Genomic DNA, 26,962 nt, shown 5'->3' with positions numbered 1-26,962 from the left:
TTTTTTGGCAATAAAATAATTTTAAATTAAGGTATGTGCACTTTTTTCCAGAGTGCTATTATACACTTAATAGACTATGGTATAGTATAAACATAACTTTTATATACAGTGAAAATACCTAAAAATTTTATTTAACTTGCTTTACTGTGATATTTACTTTATTATAGTGGTCTGAAGCCAAGCCTGGGATATCTTCAAGTTATGCCTGTATTTATTCTTTATGGGCCAGGAGATTGATTGTGGCCCTCTAAGTTTTCTTTCATTTTTATTTTTTATTTTAGGCTGTGGTAGACATGGTAGATTTGTTGTGATATTTTTAGAGGTAATGCAGTGCAAGACATGGAGTAACGTCCTCCCTCTCTCCCCTGAACCTAAAAATCACTAGTTGTCATCTCATGATAAATCCTTTAACTTTTATCTGCATGCTCTAAGAATTATGATAGCGTGGAATGTCACTCAAGAAATCTTTGAGGTAGAGTGCAAAAGGAAGTAATTTCAAAATACTTTCTAAAGGAGTAGTTTCTCTAAAATTCCAAATAAAATAAAGCTACATAAAATATGGTTCTACTTCTTTATTTCTTAGGCAAATAAACGTATACAACTCTAGATATAAAAGTGTTCATTCTTTGTAGGCATTTTTCTGTAATTGTCATTTAAGGTGATCTTTCTGTAATTGATGACATCTAATCTGGAGGTAAACTAGATACTGTGACAAAACAACCCCAGGAAATTGAACATAGAATAATGTTCTACTGGGAGATGATACTTGTGATGATGATTTATAAGGACAGTTATTTAAAAGAAAATTATGTCTTTATTTTGAGAGAGACAGAGCGAGTAGGGGAGGGGCAGAGAGAGGGAGACACAGAATCTGAAATAGGCTCCAGGCCTTGAGCTGTTAGCACAGAGCCTGATGTGGGGCTCGAACCCATGGACTGTGAGATCATGACCTGAGGTGAAGTCGGACACTTAACCGACTGAGCCACCCAGGCTCCCCAAGGACAGTGAGTTTTTAATTTTTAAATTTTTTTTTGTTTTTTTTGACAGTGATTTTTTAAAAAAATTATTATGATACCTCAAATGTATAGAGAACTATAGAGACTAAGTAATATGATAAACTCTAATTGTTAGTATAATTACTCATCCCTTTATTTTTTTTTTTTTACAGTGGGATGTTATAAAATCTTCATTATTGTAAATATAGTTATACACATTATTGTATAAATTTTCAAAGCACTTTTACTGTTCTCCTTTTGAGGGCAGAAATAAGCCTTTTAGGGATCACAAAGTGTAGTGATAAGAGTATCAAGGAACGGTTTTGCTATTAATACTACAAAATTTTTCATTAGAAATTGGTTGACCATGTAGTACAAAGAAACTTTAACTTCCATTGCTTCCTTTAAAGTTAATACTTTCAGCTTATGGGGTTTTTTTTCAGCTTACTTTTATGGTTAATACTCTCAACAAAATGGTGCAGACTGGAGGAAGAGAGGAAAAATCATTTTATAGATATGAGCTCTCTTTCACCCAAGTGGCCATAAAGGATATAATTTAGAAGCAAGACACCAGTTGCTAGACAGCAGTTTTCCTGAATATTTATTTATCTTTATTAAATTCAACATCTGTAAAGACTGAGATTTTAAACTTCTGTGATTCTTTGTGAATACTTTAATGTCTGAATCTTCCATTGTCTTCAGGATTCAAAAATTTCATCTATGGAGCGTGGACTCAGAGACTTGGAGGAGGAAATTCAGATGCTGAAATCAAATGGGGCCTTGAGTACTGAAGAACGGGAGGAAGAAATGAAACAAATGGAGGTCTATCGGAGCCATTCTAAATTTATGAAAAATAAGGTAATGTGTAATACTATAATTTTTAAAAGAGGTTTGAGAAACTGATGCATATTTGTTTCCTTAGTGATGATACAGAACCTCACATTGTTTTATCAAACTTCAGGGAAGAAGACTTATAATTCTTTCCAATGGAACTTTCCCAGAATTAAAGTCAGAATTACTGATGTTTAGTTATTTCAAGTTTTCCCTTAAAAGGAAATTATTCATCATATGAGGCTGATATGTATTGTTTAACATTTATATCTGTCAGTACTTCAGAGGTGATTCAATAGAATTCCATCAAATTGAGTTTTTCTCATATGCGATGCCAAGTTCTTTGCCTCTTGTGTAGTCGTATTTTAAAAGTCAAAACCCTGAGAGACTGAACCCAGTCCTCCTACCTTCCCCCCCGCCCCCGCCCCGAAATGGCCTAAATCATTGTTTTCCCTTCAAATACAGTTCCATAATGAAAGGCCCTTTGGTCCATTCCCTAGAAAAGATCCATTTGTATCAGGTTTATTTTTTCCCATGTGTACTTCAGATGTATCTCCAGTAAGATACATACCAGAGAGACATGTCAGTCCATATGTTTTCCTTAGCTCCAAAGCCATTTAGTTTGATTCTATACCTATTTAGGCAAATTGGAGGATCTAGTTTATTACAAGTATCAATTTGCCATGTTTATTTTGGTTTAATTAAAAACCTACTTGTGATTATAAAATATTAGAGAAAATAAGTACCACCCACATCCCAATTGTATTAGTTCCCCAGTTTATAAGAACAGAAAACTGTAAAGGAATGATACACCATTGTTCTAACTCCCTCTCTGATTTCTGGTTTCTTGCTGTGGTATCCATACCTGGCATAAAACTCTGTAGAATATTCCTTCATTATTTTAAGAATCTGTTATCAGTGACTACTGACAATTTATGTTAATTTTAGAACTTAAAAATTCACATATCCAACTTTCTGTTAGTTTGTATTTTTCACCATAATTTGAAAACAAAATATGCTACAGTGTAATTTCTGCTTTCCATGTGCTGATGGACATGGAAACATTTAAGTCCATTTAAAAAACCTTGTGAAAATAGAGAAACCATCTAGGGTACTTTGAAGAGGGAATTGAGGGAGCAGATTTGATTGTGTTATGTAAGTTATTGTTATTTCCAGTTACTGCTCTGGCTGAAAAGCAGATAATACCTAAATGGACACATAAGTGAAAAAGAATAACAATGTCGTGACAGGTAGAGCAACTGAAGGAAGAGCTAAGTTCGAAAGAGGCTCAAGGGGAGGAGCTGAAAAAGAGAGCGGCTGGTCTTCAGGCTGAGGTCTTTGCCGTAAGATTTATTCTTTGTGTGCAGTGATCCCACAGTGGGACCCTGCTGGCTCTGGCTTCTGGGTGGCTTACACTTTCATTCTCTTTGGTTGGCAGCTTTGCCCCATACTAGCACTAACCAGCCTGCTCTGCTCTTTAACTGACTCGTGTTTACCAGTTTGACCCATATGTCACTTTGTGTGCAGTGAGCCTTCACATGTTCTGGAAGCCCTATATCTGGTTCTTTATTGTTGCTTTTGTCACTGTATGGATTGTACTTCAAAACTTGTTTTTTCTCAAGTCCTTTCTTTTTGTAGATACATGCTGTTTAAATGAATGATGATTTCTGTTTCTTCTTTGGTATAAGAATATGCAGATGTTCTAGGTTGTAGTGTTTATCTGAATTTAAGACTTTTTTTTTTAAAGAGAGGTGTAATTGACAGATGTGCAACATAATGATTTGAGATCTATCTATATCTTTCTATCTATCTGTCTATCTGACCTCCACAATAAGTCTAGTTAACATCTATAACCATACATAGTTATAATTTTATTTTCTTCATGTGATGAGGACTTTTAAGATCGACTCTCCTAAAATTTGAAGTTCTTGAGTAACATGTTTTAACTTCATATATCTATTCTTTAAGTCTCCATTAGGTGATTTTACAACAGATGTTATGTTTTTTAGAACAGATGTGTAGAAAGTGATTTGCTTACGTAGAGTTATCCAGTAAATTAGAATTAACATGAAACATACTTAAAGTCTCTAAATCTAGTTTAATCTTCTGTTTAAAGAACTCAAAATTTCATTTCAAAATATAATAAAGTAATAAAATAGCTAACACACAAGTATTTATAACCTGTTAAGGTAGGTATATCATCAACCCCAAATTATAGATGAGGAAACTGAGGTGACAGAGTGGTGCTTCGGAAATGTAACTAGTTCCTGAAACCAGTATTGCACTGTATGTTAACTAACTAAAATTTAAATTAAAAAAAAAAAAAAGAAAGAAATAGAGCTAGTAAGAGACAGAGTTTGATTTTACATAAGCAGTCTGATTCCAGAACCTTTGCTCTTCTGTCCACCCACTGCTCTGTGCTAGGCCATGTGCACATATGTCACACAAATGTCAGGAGAAAACTGCTCCTGAAAATAATTGTGGGATAAGACAGGAATGCAGCATTAAAAACAAAACAAAACAGAACAAAACTTGTGCTAATTTGATATTTTTGCTATTTGTGGACCACTTTATAATATTGATACTAAAGTGAAATATTTTGTCTGAAAGGAACTAATTTGGTTTTGGTTTATGGTAACTGTTACCTAGAGGAGTAGTTGATCTGTAACTTTTTTTTCTTGCCTATTACAAATATTTCTTTGTTGTGTCAGACAACAGGCTAAGCACGTTCCATACATTATTTTATTTAATCTCTAAAAACAGTAACATTGGTTTACTCTCTCCATTTTACTGATTAGGAAAACAAGACTTAGAGAGGTAATTACTCAAAGACATACTTATCCTCAGGTGTGATTGCAAAGCCTTGTGTTCCCAACTTTTATGGGAAGTGTTTACTTCTAAACTATGTTTTCCAGTCTTTTCCTTTTTCAGTCTTTATGGTCAATATAATATTATTTGAAGATTATTTAAAAATTATTTAAAATCCCTGAAGAAACAGGGATTTTATATTTATTTTTAATCATGTGATTGGAAGTAGTTGGAAATTTGAGTAATCTTTAAGCTGTAATAGTTCTTCAGTTGAGGAAGTGATAACATTTTAAACATTTCTCCTGAATATTCATTCATACAGTAAGTGTGTTTTTAGTGCAACCTGCATGTTAAGGATGGAAAAATACTAATGTATGTTTTTTGTTGGGAAAGGGATGTCATGAAAGATGCCACAGCATTACAGTACATGGTAACTCCAGGGTACATATATGTATTACAGGATGAAGATAGCTGCCATTTACAGTCATCTTCCAATGATGTTCTTAATATCCTATAGTAGTTTGCATACAGTAAGCATAGAGAATATTTGTTGAATGAATGAATAACTAAATCTGCAAATAGGATTTTCATGCATATGAGAAAAAGGTTTGTCTTTTTGCTAAACAAGAAGAGTAAATTAGAAATTAATTTTTAGTGCTCCTTAAAAGTCTAATTTTAATTTATTTTTTAACTTTTTAAATATTTTTATTTATTTTTGAGAGACAAAGCACAAGCAGGGGAGGGACAAAGAGAAAGAGAGAGTGAACGAGAGAGAGAGAGAGAGAGAGAGCGCACGCGAGAGTGCACAGGAGACACAGAATCTGAAGCAGGCTTCAGGCTCTGATAGGTCAGCACAGAGCCTGATGATGGGACTCAAACTCATGAATGGCGAGATCATGACCTGGGCCAAAGTCAAGACGCTTAACTGCCTGAACCACTTAGGTGCCCCAAAAGTCTAATTTTAATTAAAGTAGTATTTATTTCACACTTCCTCATGTTAAACTGTTCTCAAAATTGTCCTTTATACCTTAAGATCATTATAGTAAAGAATCTGTAGATATCTCCAATGTAAAAAAATACAAAGTACTTTTCGTTTCATCAGTACTGCTGAAATTACAGACTTCTTGTCAGATTTATACTTCCAGTCATTAATCTGTTATTGCGCAGCTAGATACCTTGCTAGGCACTTAGATAGAATGTAAAAGCAATTCTGATTTTTGTTTATTTGAGGTACGTTTACAATAACAGACTATTTAGAAAATTCTTAGATGCAAGTGTGATGTTCGAAATAAAAATTTTTTAAAGTTAAGATGAGAAATTTATGGGAGAATGAATGGGCATCTTTTGACTTAACGGATTACTGTCAGAATAATTCAGATTCAAATTATACATGTAGATTCTTACAAGATGAGCTTTTATGCATTTAAGTCATATACTTTTATCCATTTAGTTGGTATGACATGTTATAGATGATAGAACTTTGTTGGTGGAATCTTTTTTTAGGTCAATATCCCTAACTCATCAGAATTACGTGATATCTAAAAGGCAAAGGTTTACAATGCCTTAAAACACTAATGGTGGCTTTTTAAGATAAGGATTTTATGTAAATTTTTGTTTATGAATGAAAAAGTAAGAAGTATAATAGCAGCAGCTTTTGGATTCAATTTAAATAGCAATGGTAGGAGGTTCTCTTTTTTCCTTCTGCTTTACATCTACACTAATCCTGCTTTATGTTTTAAGAGATCTGACTTAATAAAATGAAAACTGTTTGATCAGCACAGTAGTATTCAGGTGCTTCCTGCTATCTCACAGTAGTCTAACTGAACTGGGATTTTTCTCTTTCTGTTCTTTTTCTAATGGATTTTGAAGAGTATTTAGGAAACACAATAATTGAAAACTGGAATATCCCTATTTGTTGAAAACCTGTTGTTTGTTGTTTTTGTTTTTGTGGTGGGTGGTTATCCAAGATTAGATAATGCAAAAAGACGAACTATGTTTTGTCATAAAACTAATGCTATATTTAGTTTCATATTTTGTAACTCAGATCTGTCAGAAAGATTCAGATCAGAGGTGGTGGTTTCATTTCTTTTTTACTTACAATGTTCTATTTTTTTTTTCCCTCTAGATTGGTCAGGTGAAGCAGGAGCTGTCCAGAAAGGACACGGAACTACTAGCTCTACAGACAAAGCTAGAAACACTCACAAACCAGTTCTCAGACAGTAAGCAACACATTGAAGTGCTGAAGGAGTCCTTGACTGCTAAAGAACAAAGGGCTGCCATCCTACAGACCGAGGTAAAATGAATTCTGCAATTTTCAGGGAGCCAATTCCTTGGCGCCTTTTCATGTGTGTTACCTGTCCTGTTTTTGTTTTACTTAGATTTGGGAGATACGAATAATGTAATGATTCTTTAGCAGTGTGAAAGTGACTGTAGTAAAAATGTAACTATCTTGTTTCAATTGTTCTTAGATCTAACACATTAAATCTGATGCAGTTTATATGTTTTTAATTCTTTAAACATTCCCTAAGTTTGTACTTGTAACGTTTTGAAATGTAAAGATAGTTGTAAAAAAGAAATCTAAATGAATGTTTTGTTCTGACTCATATGAATCTTCTAGTCATGAATGACAGTGAGCTTGGTTATCCAGTGTTTAGATTATCAAGTGTTCTTAATTTTTGATATAATGAATAGCTTTATGCAGGCAAACTGCGGAATCTAGAAGTGTTTTAGATAGATCTTGTTTTGAACTATACATCATTAGACAAAGTGCCTTCATATCCTGTTTGAAAATAAAGTTAGTATTTTTAGAAATCTTAGATTATTTAGTTTTTCAACCCTAGTTTTAGGTAGGAATGTCCTAAATAATTCCATACAGATGAGAGTCTATTATATTTGTAATGATTAATGAGAAGGAATTGAGGATGTTTTGATTTACTATCTTAAATATGTTTTTAAAGATGTAGTGAAATAGGGAATTTAGGTAGAAATAGGGAAGTAGTTCTTTACAGAAGAAAAATAAATCTGACAATGTGGATTAGTTGTTTTCGTTTTCATTTAAAGAACCAGGTAGGTAAATAAGGGCATAGTTAGATGGAAAAGAGGAATTAGGAGTAAAAAGAAGGCATAAAAACATAGACCCAGAAGATCGAGAATCTTCAAGTGAAGAGGAATGGGTAATATTTTATTTTTGTACAGTTTGGGACCTTGTTGAAAATGAAGGATTTGGATGATATATTTGTAGTTATCCTTACAATCTATACTGTTTCTATTTCAGTCATGTCTCATATTATCATGGTTTCAGCTTCATTCTCCCTCACAGGGATATTTTGGATAAAATTAGGTTTTGGCTCAAGGGTCGAAATTCAGCTTTACCAATTATTCTCATGTACATGATCCTGGGCATGTTATTTAACTTCATTGTGCCTCACTTTCCCCACATCTTAAGATGACGAGAATAGGAGTGTCTGCCTCATCAGCCTAGTGCCTGGAACGTAGTAAAGTCTTGTCTCTTCGTTATTGTCATCATTATAGCTATTGTAATAAAATCAGTTGATATATATAATTCTGAAAATAGTAAAAGAACACAGTTGGTTTTCTCTTCATTAGCATAAACTTTGTTTAGAAGATCTTCTCTTTCATATTTTTATGAAGCTAATTTTATGTTCATCTAGGGAGTTGCAAATATAGAATTATCTGGAAAATATTACCTGCAAAGTTACTAATTTATGGCTTTATTAGAATTTTTCACCCCAGTAACTGGTGTGCATGCAGTACTGCAAAAGGGTCAGAAGAGGGTGCTAGTGTTTTAGAGGTGAGCCTACGTCCACGTTTGCTACTGTGATAGCATTGGCTGGTGGTGGCAGGTGTGTGAATCAGAGAACCAGGCAGTTGGTTAATGATAATGCAAACATTTAAAAGCTTGTCACAGTCTAATAAATTACTTTTTCCTCTTGACAATCCATCCTTTTCTTTGTAACCCTCTCAAATAATGTTCTTATTTGCTAGGTCTCACACAGATGGGCTTGTGATTGATTTTTTTTTATACCATAGAGAGTAAAGACTATATTTGTGGTCATTCTTGACTGGTTCTTATATTTGTTTTTAGCCATTGCGGAAGTAAATGAGGTTCATTGATAACCCCTATAAGTTATTAGGACAAATTGCTAAAAAATGATCATCTCATCCAAAAGGATGATAGTGCAAAGGCTAATGTCCTTTGAGTCTAGGATGATTATATTAATGTGATATGCCTATTTGTTAGCATGTTCTTTTTTTTTTTCCCTCAAATTACTCTAGTGACATTTGACCAGGGTCACTTTTTCCAAGGAATCTTTCTCATGAGAGCCCAATAAAAGGCAGTTTGAACTAGTTCTTTGAAAATTCTCACATATTTTCTATAATTTGCTCTTAACTGATCTTGTTCTCATTTCTGCAGCTTTGATCTCTCACATCACTAAAATAAGCACGTATGAAAAGGAACATGGATCAAGGCATTTTAAAAAATCCTTAAAAGGAAAAATGGGGTATGGGAAAAGACCTGATTTTTTTCCCCTGTTCATGGTCCAGGGAATGAGGCCCTCTTGTGTTGGGCAGTGTACAATATATATAGTCTCTCTGGAATTGTTCCTGTTTTATGAACATCTCTTCTAATCTATTGACCTTCACAGAGGTGGTTTGGATTTAGTAACACAGTGGTTAAAAGCATGGGCTTTGGAGTCAGACCTATATTTGAAATGCAACTCCTTAATGTTCATTAGTTATGTGACTTTGGATGAATTACTTTACTTCTTTAATCCTTCATTTCCTCATCTGTAAATGAAGCTAATAATAGTACCAACTTCCTAAGGTTTTTGTGGCTAGAATAGATGTTTAATTATGTAGCTCTCCTCTGAATTTAGAAGGAAATATTAAGCAGTTTATAAGCACTTTTATTTTATTTGATCTCTGTTGTTTTATGTGATCCTCAGATTAATGGTATGGATTAGTCAAGATACGGATTGTTATTTTGTTTTTATTGTTGAGAGTTACGTGAAGTTTTAAATTAGCACATTACTTTTGATTGGCACTTGGGGGCCAGTCTTACTGGTACCCTGGGACTTTCAGTATTGGTTATAATATTTTCAGGACATTTTCTATTTTATGCCCACTTTCTTGTTTCTAAGTCTTGATAACATACCATGGACCTTACAGTGAATTTATTTTGTTTGAGTTCTCAGCAGAGCTGATTTTACCAATATGTTAAAATAATGGAAGCCTTACTGCCTCAAAGTAGTACTATTTTTTCTTCTCCAGAACATTTAATTTTAGAATTCTATTTATTTCTTATTTTTTATAAATGTTTGTTTATTTTGAAAGAGAGAAAGAGAGTGTGTCCATACACACAAGTGGGCTAGGGACAGAGAGAGAGGGAGAGAATCCCACGCAGGCTCCATGCTCAGTGCAGAGCCTGGTGGAGGGCTTGATCTCACAAACTCTGAGATCATGACTTGAGCCGAAATCGAGAGTTAGATGATAGATACCCAGACACTCCTAGAGTTCTTTTTATTGTAGGTGAATGTTACCATCCATCAATTTGTTACTGACAGTTTATAGGAAATGGTGTTTCTTTCATAGGTAGAGATTCAGCATCCAGCACAAAGTAAAGAACTGCCCTGGCTCTAGTAGGTTCAGGCACTGGAGCTTGGGCACTGTTGTTTGACATGCAGCTTCTGCTTTGCATTCCCAACCCAGTGCCCCAATATGCTGTGCTCTTCAGGCTAGAGTTTTGAGTTCCTCAGCATACTTAGAGTTAGTAGTACATCCTTAAGGCTAGAGTGCATTTGAGAGATCATCTAGTTAAAAAACATATCTGATAATACCTAACATTGAATGCTTTCTGTGTATCATGCAGGGGTGTATACTTTCTTTCATTTTCTTAGTTAATCCTTACAGCATACTTAGAGTTAGTAATACATCCTTAAGGCTAGAGTGCATTTGAGAGATCATCTAGTTAAAAAACATATCTGATAATACCTAACATTGAATGCTTTCTGTGTATCATGCAGGGGTGTATACTTTCTTTCATTTTCTTAGTTAATCCTTACAGTAATCTAGCAAATAAGAATTGTCATAATATTTTATGGCACACATAATATAGATGGCACACTGAAGCTTGGAGAGGTTGAGGTTACATGACTTCCTGCCTGGGATTCAGAGTCTGATCAATTGAAACTCCAAAACTTATGTTCTTGATCATAAGGCTATAATGCCTCCCTATGAGAAATCTGAATATATGTGTATGTATGAAACAACTCAGAATAAAGGAGGATTTGGCATTGTATGGTGGTTTGGTATAATTTTCAGTGACTGTTTCTCTCCCATTGTTGTAGGTGCATCATTGCTTCATTACCATTGTGAGCAGTGTTTCGCCTGGTAGCATAGTGGTGGGGGCAGATGCTGCAGTATAACATGGGTGTGGTATTCAAGTGAGCTTGTGAAGATGGCCTGTCTAGCTTCTGAGCACCCTCTTCTCCCTTCACATTCCCTCTATACCTGAGTAGAAGATCTTTTTAGAAAAAGAGTGTTGGCAGAGTAGAAGTACATGTTGTTATACTAGAGATTCTCAGATCTGGGGGGCTTTCTTCCCACCACCACCAGCCTCCCAACTCCAAATGGTGAATTAGCACTGTTAATAGTGGTGAACATGCCTTGTTTGTTGAGATGCTTATAATGATAAACTTAAGAAAATGCCAGGAAAATATAAGTGTAAGTATAGCTGCTAATATACTAGGAGAATAAAAACAGTGTATACATTTCAAATCTTCAGTATAAAACTTAATCTAGCAGAGAACAGAAAAGAATGGGGGAGTGAGGACAGGGAGAAACAAGATGGTATGTAGACACCATGAAAAATGTTGGCCAAAATGGTTTGAATATGAGAAAGACAATATATGGAATGAATTAAATGTAGATTAAAATACAGACCTTGAGGTGCCTGGATGGCTCAGTTGGTTAAGCGTCCGGCTCTTGGTTTTGGCTTAGGTCATGATCTCATAGTTCGTGGGTTCAAGCTCTGCATCAGGCTCCATACTGTCAGCGTGGAGCCTGCTTAGTATTCTCTATCTGCCATTCTCTCTCCCGCCTCCCCCGCCCTGCCACTTGCACTTTCTCTCTCTCTCTCTCTAAATAAATCTTAAAAATAAATTAAAAAAATACAGACCTCAATTGGGCTAAAAAATAAGATACAGAAATATATGGTCAGTAAGAGTTAAGCATAATACAAAAAATAGCAGAATTTAAAAAATAAAATTAAAGGTTTATCAAGAAAATATGCCCCCCCATTTATTTTAACATTAATTAAATTATCTTTGAAGGCAGAGAAGTTATAAAGCACACAGAACAATGTTATGTACTGGTAAAAAGCAATAGGTCAAGAAAATACAATGATTGTGAACATTTATGCATCTAACAACATTGACTTTGTGTATATAAAACAACAGTGTTGAGAAATAGATAAAATTAACAGTTGAAGTTGCTCATTAGTACAAGTTCCTTTCAGAACATGATTAAAGAAGCAAAAGTAAAAAAACAATTTAAACTATTTCAACAACAGTAATCAGCTCAAATAGGTATTCTGTAGAATATTGCACTAACAAATACAGAATACACTTTTAAAGAACTTCTTGAATAGTCATAAAAATCAAATGTGCTAGGCCACAGAGGAAATGTCAAAATTCCCAAGAATAAAAGTCATATGGACTATGTTCTTTGATGCCAATGTAGCAAAATTAGAAGCGGTGCCTGGGTGGCTCAGTTGGTCGATTCTGAATCGAATGTCCGACTTCAATTCAGATCATGATCTCACGGTTCATGAGGTCAAGCTCCACATTGGGCTTTGTGCTGATATCTCAGAGCCTGGAGCCTGCTTTGGATTGTGTGTCTCCCTCTCTTTCTGCCCCTCTCCCACTCCTATTCCCTCTCTCAAAAATAAATTTAAAAAAATTCAGTAATGAAGAATTGCAGCATAAAACTGATATAAATTTGGAATCTGAAAATGTAGTACTTCTTTTTTTGTATAATTGCCACATGAGGATACATTACGTTTCAGGTGTACAATGAAGTGATTTGTTTATACATTATGCTGTGTCCACCACAAGTACAGTTACCATCTGTCCCATTACATTGCTGTTATAGTACCATTGTATTCCTTATGCTGTGCATTTATTCCTGTGACTTACTTATTCCATATCTAGAAGCTTGTACCTCCCACTCCCCTTCACCCAATTTGCTTAACCCCCCACTCCCCTGCCTTCTGGCAACCATCAGTTTTTGCCTTCTGTATTTATAGGTCTGATTCTGCTTTTTTGGTTTATTCATTTTTTTAGATGCACCTTAGGAGTGGAATCATATGGTATTTTGTCTGACCTACTTCCCTTAGCATAGTACTCTTTAGGCCCATTCATATTGTCTCAAATGGCACAATCTCATCCTTTTTACGGCCATGTAGTATTTCATTGTATATATATCATGTTTTCTTTATCCATTTGTCTATTGATGGACACTTAGATTACTTCCATATCTTGGCTATTGGAAATAATGCTGCAGTAAACATAGGGGTGCATGTATCTTTTTGAATTAGTGTTGAAAGTATACTACTTAATGACCATGGGTTGAAGGAGACTAGAATAGAAAGCAAAAGAAAATCTGTGGGATATAACTAATCCTCTAGTATCTAGAGGGAATTGTCTAGTTTTTATGTTTATTAGAAAACAAGGAATAAATGCAATAAACTAAGTATCTAAATTAGGAAACTAGGGAAAAAGACAGCAATTAAAGCCAAAGAAACAGTAAAATGGAGGGTAACAGATACTCAGCAATCAGTAAAGGATAAAATAAACTAAGAGTTGTTTTAAAAAGGATAATCAGATAGGAGCATCTCTTACAGAATGATAAAGAAGTAACTACTAGTACCATACAATTTAAAAATAAGAAAAGACATTTATAAGCAATTATATTTTAATAAACTTGAAAAGATAGAACAAATACATTTCTGGAAAATATGACAAAGTAGGTTCAAGAAGTACTAGAAAACATGAATAGTAATCATTATAGAAAATTAAAGTGGTAATCAGCCCCAACCCTTCTAAATCCTTTGACTCAGAAGGCTTGCCAGGAGAGCTTTATAAAAAATTCAAAAATAATCATTTTTTATAATTTTTTCCAAAAAGTAGAAAAGGCAAGAAAGCCCAAGACTCTATAAGAGGATTCAAGGAAAAAGAAATAAATTCAGAGAGATCTATTGTTATCAATAAATGGTATGATTTAATACTGTAAGGATATCAATTTTCCCCAAATTAGTATTTACATATTTTTCAATTTCAGTGAAAATACTCAGCAGTATTTTTTTTAGAAATTCATTTTACTTTAAGTTTTACATGGATGAGTCATGAAAAGATGTATCATTTCACTTATGTATGGCACCTAGAGAAGTCAGATTCATAAAGATGGAAGTAGCATGGTAGTTGTTATGAGCTGGGGAGAATGGAGGTGTTTTTTGTTTTTGTTTTTAAATGGTACAGAGTTTTTGTTTTGTAAGACGAAGGGAGTTCTGGAGATTGGTAATCCAGCATTGTGAATGTACTGAACACCACTGACCTATATACTTAAAAATGATGAAGATAGCAAATTTCATGGTATGTGTATTTTACCACAATTAAAAAATTTGTAAAATTACATGGACAAATACAGCTATTCTGACATTAAAGTGAAGAAAAAGAGAAGATGGATAGATCTTCCCTAATTGATCTGAAAATATACCACAGAGCCCTAAACCAAACCAAATGTGCACCCCAGAATCATGTAGTACTGGCACAGGAATGGGCAAATAGACCAGTGGGGGGAAAAAAAAGTTTAGATAAGTATATAGACGGGACCATCATAAACTAGTGCAAATTAAAAGAGAGTTAGAAAACTGACATATAGAGAATGAAATTGGCCACCTATCATGTACCAGATAAAACAGTGGACTCCATATTGATGAAAGACCTCAGTGTAAAAGGGAAACCTATAAGGCTAATCAATGAAAATGTATCTTAGATATGATACATTTAAGATACATTTTAAGTGACGCCATCAATTTAAGTATTTCCGTTCACGAAAGAACACTACTGGCAAAGTTAACAAATGTGTGACTGATTAGAAGAAGATATTTTCACCGCTGCCCAAAATATCAAAAATTGGAATATAGAATAAAAAAAAGATGCTTACATTGATCTTAGAAGTAATCATAGGGTCATGGATATATATTTTTTAGAAGAGATAGAATGAGGTATATAGCATTCATATGAATTAAAAAGATATATGTATAAAAATAAGCCTCTATATTTTTAAGTTAATTCATATTCAGTTTTGTATTAAATATATTAGAATGGCTGCATATTGAAGGAGGAATGGATATTGTATGTGGATGGAAAAACAGTAAGGCACAATAGAACTTTGCATGCATCAATGATAGTTTTAAGTGAATTGAAGATAAAGAGTAATTTTGTTCTTTCTCCAAGTTGACAAAAGTGTGAAAAGCAGTAATTCTGACTGTGTAACTACTTGAGGTATGTTGGATATGGTGTATTTACCACATTGATTCTCAGAGTTGGTTTGGTTTATCTCTCTGACAGGACAGATGTCTCTGTTTTTTTTCATCCCCTCCAACACTGAGCGTCTGTTAACAAGGACTCTAAATAGGGTTGTTCTGAAGGGTTATTCTTTTTGGTAACTAAGGGGCTTAGATTTTAATGCTGACATGTGGAGAGCAGACGGTGGCCCTAAATGGGGTATGGATTTGAAACTGAGACTCCTGTGTAAATCTAGGACTTCCTTGAGAAAAAGGTGGACTAGAAAAAAATTAATCCTACCAGTATTAATTGACAATATTAGAAACAGACTTACTCACCTGGTCTTAGAGTTGGAGAAAAAGTGTCTTCTATGAGCTTTGAGTTTGAATATGCACAGCTTCTGTCAACATAGATTTCAGCCTAGTCCGTACATATTCCCACAGATAAGAGCCCTGCTTAGAATGAATTTACCACTCCACATTAGATAATCACCTATGGAATTTGATCTATTCTGAGCCAACATCAGAAGTAAGAACAAATAGAATGATTAGACCCTTAGGAACATTGGATAATAGAAAGAGACAATAAATAAAATGATTAAACTAAAGGATAGAGAAGTAAGCATAGGTGCACTCTTTAGAATGGAAGAGAAAACATAACTTACTGGGCTGTTGTTTCAGGACTGTTGAGAATAAAAACTAAGGCAGTGTTATAAAGGGCAGCACTAGCTATAGTTGTTTAGTGTCTTTTAATCTTGGCTTTGCCACTTACTTGTTACATAAGTTTATACGTTCTATGCTTCAGTTTCCTCATTTGTGAGAAGAATCATGTCATTACCTCATAGAGTGTTGTGAGAGTTAAATGAGTTTAATGCATGCACATATAGCACTCAGGAAATATTACTATTGTTATATACATGAAGGAAGGATTAAAACATGAGCAAAGGGCAAAACACCATAAATAATACCAGGCAGCTTGTTAAAGAACAAAACAGGGTTTTAGGTATCAAATACATAATAACGAGGGGTTCCTGGGTGGCTTAGTCAGTTAAGCATCTGACTCTTGATCTTGGCTCAGGTCATGATCTCATCGTTTGTGAGTTCAAGCCTTGCATCAGGCTCCATGCTGACAGTGTGGAGCCTACTTGGGAATCCCTCTCTCTCCTTTTCTTTCTCCCCCTCCCGTGCACTCTCTCTCTCTCTCTCTCTTAAATAAGTAAATAATATTAAAAAAAAGAAATATATAATAACTAAAGTGGAAAAACAATATAGTTAAACTGGAAATTAGAGCTGCAGGGACAGTTAATAAATGGGAAAATACATCTGAGGAGACGTCATCCAGAGAGAATAGGACACATAAAAAGATAGGAATTAAAGAGAAGTCTGTTGAAATAGAAATCTAACATATATATGGGAGTTTCAAAAGGGGAGGATAGAAGAAATGGGAGGCAATGTTAAGAGAGATAATTGCTGAGAGTATTTCTGACCAGATGATAGGAACGGACCTTTGGTTTAGGAGCAAATAATTCTTGAAGGGGAAGATATCCTCACCTACCATAAATAACAATGAAACCATAGATAAACTGAACTTAAAAGCCACCAGAAATTCAGGGCACCTGGGTGGCTCAGCCTGTTAAGTGTCTGACTCTTGATTTTGGCTCAGGTCATGATCTCATGGTTTGTGGGTTCGAGCTCTGTGTTGGGCTCCACACTGTCAGTGTGGAGCCTGCTTGGGATTCTCTCTTTCCTTCTCTCTCTCTCTGCCCTTCCCCCTCTCACTCTCTCTCTCTCAAAATAAATAAACAAACATTAAGGGGAAAAAAAGCCACCGGAGAGGAAAGATAGTATACCTATGAAGGATTAACAGGCCAACGGTAGGCTTTACAGGAGCAAAAGAGAGTATGGTAAAGTCTTCAAGATTCAGTGAAAAACTTTGAAAAGAAGACTTTTGGAGAAAGGTCATAAAAGGTAGAGCTTATTACTTACTTCTACTTGTTGGTATAATATTGCCAAATGGTAGAGCAAGTGAAATTCTGCATCTAGGTTGTTTTTGTCTTCTTCATCCAGAAGAATATCATAGGACTGAAAAGAATAGGTTGTATATTTTAATAGTGGAAAAATGAAAATGAATGCCCAAAATGGGTGAGAAGAGAAATTATAAGAAAGTATCTAAGAGATCTATTCAAAGTGTGATTCTGAGATGAGCTGTATCTACTTGCCTAAGAACTTACTGGAAACAAAATCTTGAGTCATACTTTAGACCTATTGAATTGGAGTCTACATTTTAAGTGTCTTTAGTCTGTAAAGTGCTGTAAAATGTTTTGTTTTGTATTTTTGGCTAGGATAGTTTAAATCCTAAGTGCAAATAAAATTACTAGTTATTGATTATCGTTTAGGAATCATGAAGATGAGAGCAGTTTTTAAGATTGGCTTTGAGCAAATGGCACTTTGCTTTTCAAATAAGAATAAAGAAGATTGCCACATCTCTGCACCTAAGCTTTTCCCTAAGTGCTATTTTATTTATTTTATTTTATTTTTAGTGTTTGTTTATATTAGAGAGAGAGAGCGCGAGCGAGCGCATGAGTGGGGGACGGGCAGAGAGAGAGGAAGACACAGAATCTGAAGCAAACTCCAGGCTCCAAGCTGTGAGCACAGAGCCTGATGCAGGGCTCAAACTCATGGACTGTGAGATCATGACCTGAGCTGAAGCTGGACGCTTAACTGACTGAGCCACCCAGGTGCCCCCTAAGTGCTATTTTAGAATGGAATATTTAAGGATTCTAAGGTGGAAATGATCATTACTGAAAGTCAACATGAAAACTAGGTCATCTCAGTGGCACCTGGGTGGCTCAGTCAGTTGAGTGCCTGACTTCAGCTCTCGTCCTGATCTCCCAGTTCGCAAGTTCGAGCCCCACATGCAGCTTGCTGCTGTCAGCACAGAGCCCTCTTTGGATCCTCTGTCCTCCTCTCTCTGCCCCTGCCCCACTTGCGTTCTCGCTCTCTCAAAAATAAATTAAAACATTTAAGAAAATTATGTCATCTCAGGCTTATTTTTTATTCTTATATCTGGTAAGATATTTAAAATATATCTTAAATCTTATATCTTATTATCCTATATCTGGTAGGATTTCTAGTCTGGAAGATCAGGAAAGTATGGGAAATGTAATAGACCTATACCCCTTCAAGGCACTGGCAAGGGAGTGTAAATAAGATGGAGAAATGTAAGCTGGATAAGATGGTAATTAGGTTTCTTCGTAACTGTAAATTGACTTTTCCCAAAAGGTGTTGTTTAATGATGTATGTTAACCTACATAAAAATTTCTATTATGTATCCCTCTAACATTGACTCTTCCTTGTTAAATATTTTTATTAATGATAATGAATTAGATGGAAAAAATATGGAGGAAAGATGGGTAATGTGCCTGTTAGATAAGAAATTCAGCATTCCAAAAGATCTTTAAAGAGCAGAGTAATGGTCTAAACCAAGCAGGACAAAAATTTAAGAGGATGACTGTAAAAATCTTTAATTTTATATCCCTCCCTCTCTCCAACAAAAAGCTAGCCAATCAGTCAATCTACAAAAGCACCTGTTTAGTGGCTGCCAGAAAATCCTTCAAAAACAAAAAACCATATGCAGTCTTCATTTGTTTTGAAAGTGTCTAGAAATAAGGCTGAGGTAATCAGATGTAAAATATTGAGTTCTGGATACAGCAGTTTAAAGGATGTTGGCACATGTTGGCATGTTTAGGTGCAAAGAGTCTGAAACATGGCATATTAAGGAAGAGTTGAAGGGTAGCTTGGAAAAGAAATGGTCCTGGGAGTACACGATAGTCTGCATGTATCTGAATGGCTATTATGTGGAAGAGCATCTGGCCTAAGATGTTGAATTTAGGCTGATGGATAAAACTACAGAAAACCCTTTTTTTTTTTTTTTTTTAAACTTCTGGATAGGAAATAGCTTTTATGCCTGGTAAAAGTAGAATGTGGGCAGCCTCTATATAGAGAGGAACTGTCTACCTGGCTTTTACTGGAGGTGTTCAGGTACTAGAAAAGCCTTCTCAAAGGGGATATTGAGACCCAGGATTTAGATGAGAGATTCAATCCGGTAACTTTTACAGGTCCTTCCAATGAGGAAATTGTCTCTTTCTGTGATTCTAAGGGTTTCAGGCAGAGTTATAAGGTTTACTTAATCTTAGGTTGGTACCAGAATAAGGAAGTGTTACAGATGTGTTGGCTTAGAGAGGCAGAAGAACTAGGTTGGCTGACTGCGTTGCTTTATCAGATTTGCAGAGACCAACATTAACATTTCTGCTGGGGCTACATAACTGAATACATCTTATACTACTTTGTGTTGTTGTTATGCTGTCTTTACTATGAATTTTCAGGGTAAAGTGGGTGGAGACAATATTGACATTGGTGTTTTTAGACTATTTGCAACTTGTGTGTGTGTCTGTGTGAGTAAAGTACAAATAAACTATGTACTGTGGAATGACATCTATACCCCTGGCCTTTTTGATGTTTCTCTTAGCTCTTCAACTTTTTGTCAAATATGAGACTTTAAACAATTTGATGAAATAGCCTTTTATTTTTATTAAAAATTTTTTAATGTTTTCTTTCTTTTTTTTTTAAAGTTTTTTAATGTTTTATTTGTTTCTGAGAGAGAGAGAGAGAACGAGAGCGTGAGCAGGGGAGGGTCAGAAAGAGAGGGAGACAACAGAATCTAAAGCAGGTTCCAGGCTCCGAGCTGTCAGCACAGAGCCTGACACAGGGCTCAAACCCACGAACCGTGAGATCATGACCTGAGCCGAAGTTAGACGCCCAACCGACTGAGCTACCCAGGTGCCCCTGAAGTAGCCTTTTGAAAAAGGTTTACTTGTGGATGTTGTCAGTCCCATGGCCCAGTGCCCTTCATTCAGCCTCTGTTTTAAATGAGATTGATGGGAAATTATACTTAGTGATTTTGGGCAAATCTCTTAGTTTGAGCATTGATTTCATCAGCTTTAAAATATGGAGTTTAGATGATTAATTTTTAAAAAGTTTATAAAATACTGCCAAATATAGAAAAAATGCAGAAAGTAATATAATAAACACCATCAGATGTAACCTACATTGATGTTTGACCATGTTTAGTGATCTTTAAAGGAAAAGGTTCTAAAAAAAATCCTATTCTATTCTATTCTATTCTATTCTATTCTATTCTATTCATTTTATAGAGAGGGTGAGCAAGGGGAGGGGGGAGGGGGAGAGGGAGAGGGAGAGAGAATCCCAAGCAGGCTCCACATTCAGCACAGAGCCAACTTGGGCTTGATCTCCTGTCCCTGGGATCATGACCTGAACCATAATCAAGTGTTGGAAGTTCAACCAACTGAACCACTCAGGGACTCCCAAATCTCATTCTAATCTAAATGTTCAGTGGAAGATCTGGGTTAAGTAGAATATTTTTTTAGAATCTCAGGGTTTTAGAACTGGTTGAGGTTAGGAATAAAGATTTGGAAGCTGTCATAATTGATGTGGTGGTTAAAGCCTAGGATTGAATTGGTTTCTCCAGAGGAAGTTGTTTAAAGTGAGACGTGAGGAGGGGAATATGACAGAGGATCCAGTGAAGAAAATTGAAAAGTTATGGTCAGAGAGTTAGAAAAGAGTGAATCATGGCAAAGCCAAGATAGGAAATAAGTCATATTATCCATGCAATTACTACTGCTAGTGTGTATTTACATTCATGTATTTATTGATGTAAAATAAGATAGCTTAAGACAACAGTTTCGTGATCAGAAGTGAGAGGCCAAAAGAGCCAGGTAGCCATTTTTCTGTTCATGTCCATTGGTAGAGAAAATCTTGTAGAGAAAAACCTTCTGTTTTTCTGAAGTTGGCAAACCTGTTTGCCATAGACCTTGAAGCTTGGCAAGCTAGGTGGATGCTGTTCCTCCAGTGCAGTTGATGTGAATAAACAAAGTCTTATTCCTCCTGCCAGGAATGGTATTGGGGTGATGACTATGTGTCCAGCTCGTCTCTGAGGGGCTTTCCTGAATGTGTTTTTTGTGGTTTGCAAAATGTGGACCTCACACAAAATTATACTATGAACTTAGCTCACTCCAAACCAGAAAGATCAGTGTAGAATTCAGAGCAATTAATCTAGTAGTAGCAGAGTGGATTTTGTGGTTATTTTTATCTTAGATCACCAGACCAGCATATTTAAATTCTTCATTGCACAAAAAAAGTAGACCAAGAAAAAGTGTATACAGTAAATGATTCAAATTGAATACTTAGTAAACACAAGGTCATTTAGTAATTAGAGTATGTACTGGACTAATTTCTGTACCTAATATTTGTTATGTGAGATCTATTTTACATCAAAGCCTGCATTTCCAACTACTCTTACACTGAAGGTTTGTATGTTTTTTACCAGAGTTTTCATTTTTTTACTTTTTTTCAGTCACCAATACCTGTGGGTCTCATACCTGACATTCCCTCAAAATGGCATGCAGGTATCTATGACTGGTTAGCACTAGCACATTTCCAAGGTTACTTAACTGAGTGAGGGATCTCATGTACAAATGCAGCTAGGATAACTAGGTACGTTTGATAAAGAAGCAGAAATATGAGGTCTTATAGTTATTGTCGTCTGCGACTTTGGTACCATCAGAATGAGAAACATTTAGAAATGCTCACGGATGTATTTCTGCTGTATTCTGATTCTTACCTACAGATGGAAAACGTTTCATTTTTCTGAAATTAATGCTGAGAAGAACTGAGAGACAAGGAAGTTAGGCAGTTAAGACTTATCTCCAAATTTAAATGTCTGCGCTTTTTGCCTTTATGATAAGAATTCAGTAATATATTTCAGGGATATTGAGTGAAATGTCTTTTAGGAAGTTGCTTTGTTTTTGCCTGTGGTTATTGAGATATGTAGTATGTGTGTTTGAAGTAGAATATTCCGGAGCACATGGGTGGCTCAGTCGGTTAAGTGTCCCACTTCTTTTGCCCAGGTCATGTTCTCATGGTTCATGAGTTTGAGCCCTGCATTGGACTCTATAGTAACTGCGCGGAGCCTACTTGCAATTCTCTGTCTCCATCTCTCTCTGATCCTCTCCTGCTTGCTCGCTCTCTCTCTCTCTCTCTCTCTCTCTCTCTCTCAATAAATAAATAAATAAATAGATAAATATTTTTAAAAAAGAAGTAGAATATACAGTATACAAAATACAAATGAGAATGTAGAAGTTAGATGCAAATGATTTAGTATATGATTTATTTTAAAATCTTCTGACATATATACTTTTTTAAGGCTTTGACCTTAAACCTTTGCACTTAACTATGCAGAAGTATAGTGGTTTCAATAAGCACCCTCTTGAATCACCGTGACTGATGCCCTGTAATGGATTCAGCTAATAGGAACCAAATCTGATACTGTCAAATAGGATTAGTAGCCACACAGGCCACCTTGAGCTGTGCCCGAATGCCTAGTGGATAAGGGTCAGTGGGCTCTTTTGGCATCTTAAGCAGCCTGTTGGTGAATTTCATATTCCACAAAGGTCTTTGCTCTGTGGTGGCAGTCCTTTTCTCCAAATTGATTCGATACTCAGTTCTGACATTGGTCTTGTGGACCTTTTTGTTTCTTTGCATGGTAGAGTGTTTCTGATTTTAATAGGCTGGTGATGGGAAACCAAGGAAATGTAAAGACTGTTGTCATCTTGCACTTAAGGAAGGACTGTTGGGGAAATTATGTAATTCATCTTTTTTGTATTGAATTTTAAATCTTCCTCTGAGGTCTTTAGCGCTGGATTCAGGAACCACAACTGGACATTTTTAGTTGTAATATTTCTTAGATTCACTGGGTTTTATTTATTGTAGTTCTGCTGTTTGTCAGTAAAACTTTTTTTTTAAAAATCACTTTAATCTTTCCATTTTCCATGTCTCTGAGGAAAACTTTAAGTAGGCTGGCTATCTTAACACATGTTAAGTTTACATTTCATAAAGTATTCAGGGGAAGAACACCGTTAGGTCTTCTTTGATTTCTTTTATTTGTAATTTTTGGCATATAGATCCTTTACAAGTTTTGTTAGGTTTATACCTAGGTATTTAAATTTTTTTTGAGTGATGGTAAGTGGTCATAAATTTTTGAAAATTGAAATTCAATATTGGATCATATTTAATTTTGGCAGTTTATAAAATACCTACATTTTTTTAAAGCAACGATAAGTATTCCTGTATTTTCTTTAGAATTGTATTATTGTAATTAAGAAATATTTCAGGCACATAAAATATAGATAAAATAATAAAACACTTTAAAATAGTATGATGTGCAGAAGTTTTAAATTTCAACACAGTTGATTTTTTCAAAATTCAACACAGTATTTTTTCATTTTGATTTATTCTATGTCTTTAAAAAATGAATCCTTATGTGCCTCAGTGTCTTAAAAGTATTTTCCTCTATTTCCTTCTAAAAGTTTTAAAGATTTGCTTCTCAAATATCCAATCTTTAATTCATCCTGAATCCATTTCTGTGTATGAGTTAGAGATCTTACCCCCTTCATCAGTATGGGTAGCCAGTTGTTTAAAGACAGTTTATTGAAAACTCTGTCCTTTTCTCACTGATTACAGTGTCACCTCTGGTTTTTCTTTTTCTTTCTTTTTTTTTTTTTTTTTATACATATGGGTTCCTGTATGTTTGGGCCTGTGAGCTGGGCTCCCATATCTCTTGCAAAGGTCTGTTGATTTATTTCTTAACCAATAATATGCTTTCTTCTTTTGCTTTTTAAAAAATAAAATTTATTGAATGAACTGCATATATTTAAAATGTACAATCTGGTGAGTTTTGATGCACACAGCTGTGAAACCATTACCACAGTCTAGATAATGAACATATCCCACAGATTTTCTTGTACCTCTTTGTAATCCCTTTCTTTTGCTTTTCCCTGGTACTTTTCACTACTCCCTTTTCTCCCTCTTCCCAGGCAGCCCTGATCTATTACTGTTTTATTCTATTACTGTAATTAGTATACACTTTCTAGAATTTTACATAAATAAAATCATATATATTCTTTTTATCTAGCTGTTAGTGGGGTAGTGTATTACAGAATTAGTGGTTAAGATCAGAGGATCTGGAAACAGACCGATAATCTTAAATTCCTGCTCTATTGCTTCTTTATAGCTATCTTTTCTGAGTCCCAGTTTCCCAGGTTGCCAGGTTGCCAGGGAAGAGTGAAGTTTTCCACAGGGAGAATGCAAGTGAAGAAGATGTTTTATAGAAATATACTTGATATTTTAGATTTGCACTTTCACTCTGGTAGCCACCAGCCATATGTGGCCATTGAGAATTGAAATATGGTAGTCTAAATTGAGATATGATGTCAATGTAAAAATTATAATATACATTGGACTTTTAAGACTTAGTATGAAACAAAGAATATAAAGTAAAATAGCTCAATAATAGTTCTTAATATGGATTGCATGTTTCAAAAGACAGTACTGTAGATATATTAGGCTAAACAATACATAAAAATATGTACTATCAGTAGGTTTCTAGTTAATTGAAAATTTAGTGAGAGGTGTTAAACTTGGGGGGATAAAGGTAACTGGATGCCCGACTTCAGCTGACTATTTTCAGCTGAAAACAGACCTTTGCTTTCCTTTGTACAGCTGTCTCAGTGCATTATGGGGTTGTCTGTCTAACAAGCATCATATTCTACCATTCGTTTGTATTATGTGATACAGCAAGTGTCATGCTTGGTCCTTGGTCACTGATACTTAGGTTTTCTTTCTAATTTTAGATTTTTCTAAAGCAGGGTGGAATCATTTGGGAACTTGTTGGAAAAACTAATTCTTGAGCCCTTAAACCCATTGAAGCAGACACTCTGGTGGTGGGGCCTGGCAAACTGTTTAAGTCCTCCAAATGATTGTAATGCACCTAAAGTTTGAGAAGCATAGTTGTAGATTATATTACTTTATTAGAAGTGGAAAACGTAGTCTCTTTATAACAATTCTCCATTTTGTCCCTTGATTCAGATCTATTTTTCCTGATACATCATATATTTAACTAATGTAAATTTTATTTTTATCACAAAAGTGTTCATAAGGTATATGGCTTAATTTCTAAATAGCAATAATTATATTTAGAGTGGTATTTTATTTGATTCTAATGAACACTTACTATGTAAGTATCATTTGGGCAATTGTACACATCTCTTTCTTTTCGTTTAATCATTTGTAAAAATGTCCCATTCTTAGGTGGATGCTCTCCGATTGCGTTTGGAAGAGAAGGAAACGATGCTGAATAAGAAGACAAAACAAATTCAGGATATGGCTGAGGAGAAGGGGACACAAGCTGGAGAGATACATGACCTCAAGGACATGCTGGATGTGAAGGAACGGAAGGTTAATGTTCTTCAGAAGAAGGTAAGGTGCAGGTGTTCTGAGTTTAGTTTTCTACACCTAGCATACATCCCCATTCCTGCCACTAAGTTATACCTAAATGCTGTCAAAGTTTCTTTCCCGTTCCACTGTTTATATTTTTATGGTTAGTAAATGAAAATGTTGTTGTAGTAGGTAGATTGTTAAAAGTGCCCTGCATATTCAGTTTTTAAAGTAAATGCGCTTAGTGTCCATAGTATTTTTGATGCTATTGTTTCTGAAAAGTGCCTTATAGGTTGCTTTGTAGGTTCCTTGTAGGTTCCTCATTATTGTAGAGGCTAACTCTGGAGTAAGTAAGTAAGAAAAGTATCAATAATTATTCCCCTCCCCCCCCCTTTTTTTTTTTTAGCTTAAGTAAGGGGTGCTTTTGAAATAACATTTATAGTAGACACTGATATTTATTGTTCATCTCCAGTGAGGGGTTGATCTTGTTCCAGTTTATTTTTAACCTCTAACAGTAGCCAGGGAATAAAACTCTCTTTACTAAATCTCACATTGACTTCTTATTTATTCATTTATTGAGTACACATGAGTATGGGAGAGGCAGAGAGAGAGAGAGAGAACGTTCGCGAGTGCGCGCACCAAACAGGCTCCATGCTCAGCTTGGAGCGCGATGCAGGGCTTGATCGCATGACCATGATACCATGACCTCAACAGATATCAAGTGTTGGACACTTAACCAACTGAACCAGCCAGGCCCCCTTCAGCTTTTCTTTGTTGTACACAAGACCATGTCCTGTTTTTGAACAGTATATTAGTTTGGTTTTCATTTGCTTTCTGTATGTAAACATAAATATTTGATCACTCTAAATATCTGTTGACTATATCTTGTTAATGGATGCTGATTTATTTAAATTATTATGCGCATGTGTGCTCACACGCGCACACACACACATATAGCCTCACTTTTTCTCTTGACATACTCACTTTTAAAATAGTTTTTCTGTTGTTTCTTAGGTTTTTTTTTTTTTTTTTTTTTTAATTCCAGTATAGTTAGCATATAGTATACCATATAGTCATTATGTACTGAGTCAGTGCTCATTGTGATAAGTGTATTCCTAATCCTCTTTACCTATTTCACCATTCCCCTGTGCACTTCCCCTCAGGTAACTATCAATTTGTTTTCTACAGTTAAGAGTCTGTTTTTTTGGGGTGCCTGGGTGGCTTAGTTGGTTGGGCGGCCGACTTCAGCTCAGGTCATGATCTCACAGTTCGTGGGTTCGAGCCCCCTGTCGGGCTCTGTGCTGACAGCTCAGTTTCAGATTCTGTGTCTCCCTCTCTCTCTGACCCTCCCCTGTTCATGCTGTCTCTCTCTCTCTCAGAAATAGTTAAA

The 26,962-nt window shown here is 35.2% G+C and overlaps 1 protein-coding gene across 7 annotated transcripts in view; it reads left to right on the top strand.

Moving 5' to 3' along the window:
• The window catches only part of ERC1 (ELKS/RAB6-interacting/CAST family member 1), a 485,892-nt gene that overhangs the window by 112,686 nt on the left and 346,244 nt on the right, over positions 1 to 26,962 (top strand). For 3 of the 7 annotated variants that reach the window (XM_039236308.1, XM_039236307.1, XM_039236311.1), the window contains exons 5-8: positions 1,698 to 1,853; positions 3,077 to 3,160; positions 6,760 to 6,927; positions 25,447 to 25,614. In XM_039236308.1, coding sequence (XP_039092239.1) covers positions 1,698 to 1,853; positions 3,077 to 3,160; positions 6,760 to 6,927; positions 25,447 to 25,614 — 576 coding nt within the window. Of the gene's footprint in view, positions 1 to 1,697; positions 1,854 to 3,076; positions 3,170 to 6,759; positions 6,928 to 25,446; positions 25,615 to 26,962 lie in introns of all 7 variants that reach the window. The other 4 variants (XM_039236306.1, XM_039236305.1, XM_039236310.1 and 1 more) reach the window with 2 other exon arrangements.

Source organism: Hyaena hyaena, unplaced genomic scaffold (genome assembly GCF_003009895.1).
Source record: "Hyaena hyaena isolate Hyena2069 unplaced genomic scaffold, ASM300989v1 scaffold_108, whole genome shotgun sequence".
NCBI lineage: Eukaryota > Metazoa > Chordata > Mammalia > Carnivora > Hyaenidae > Hyaena > Hyaena hyaena.
The sequence above is the reverse complement of the archived record's forward strand: the minus strand, read 5'-3'. Positions and strand labels throughout refer to the sequence as shown.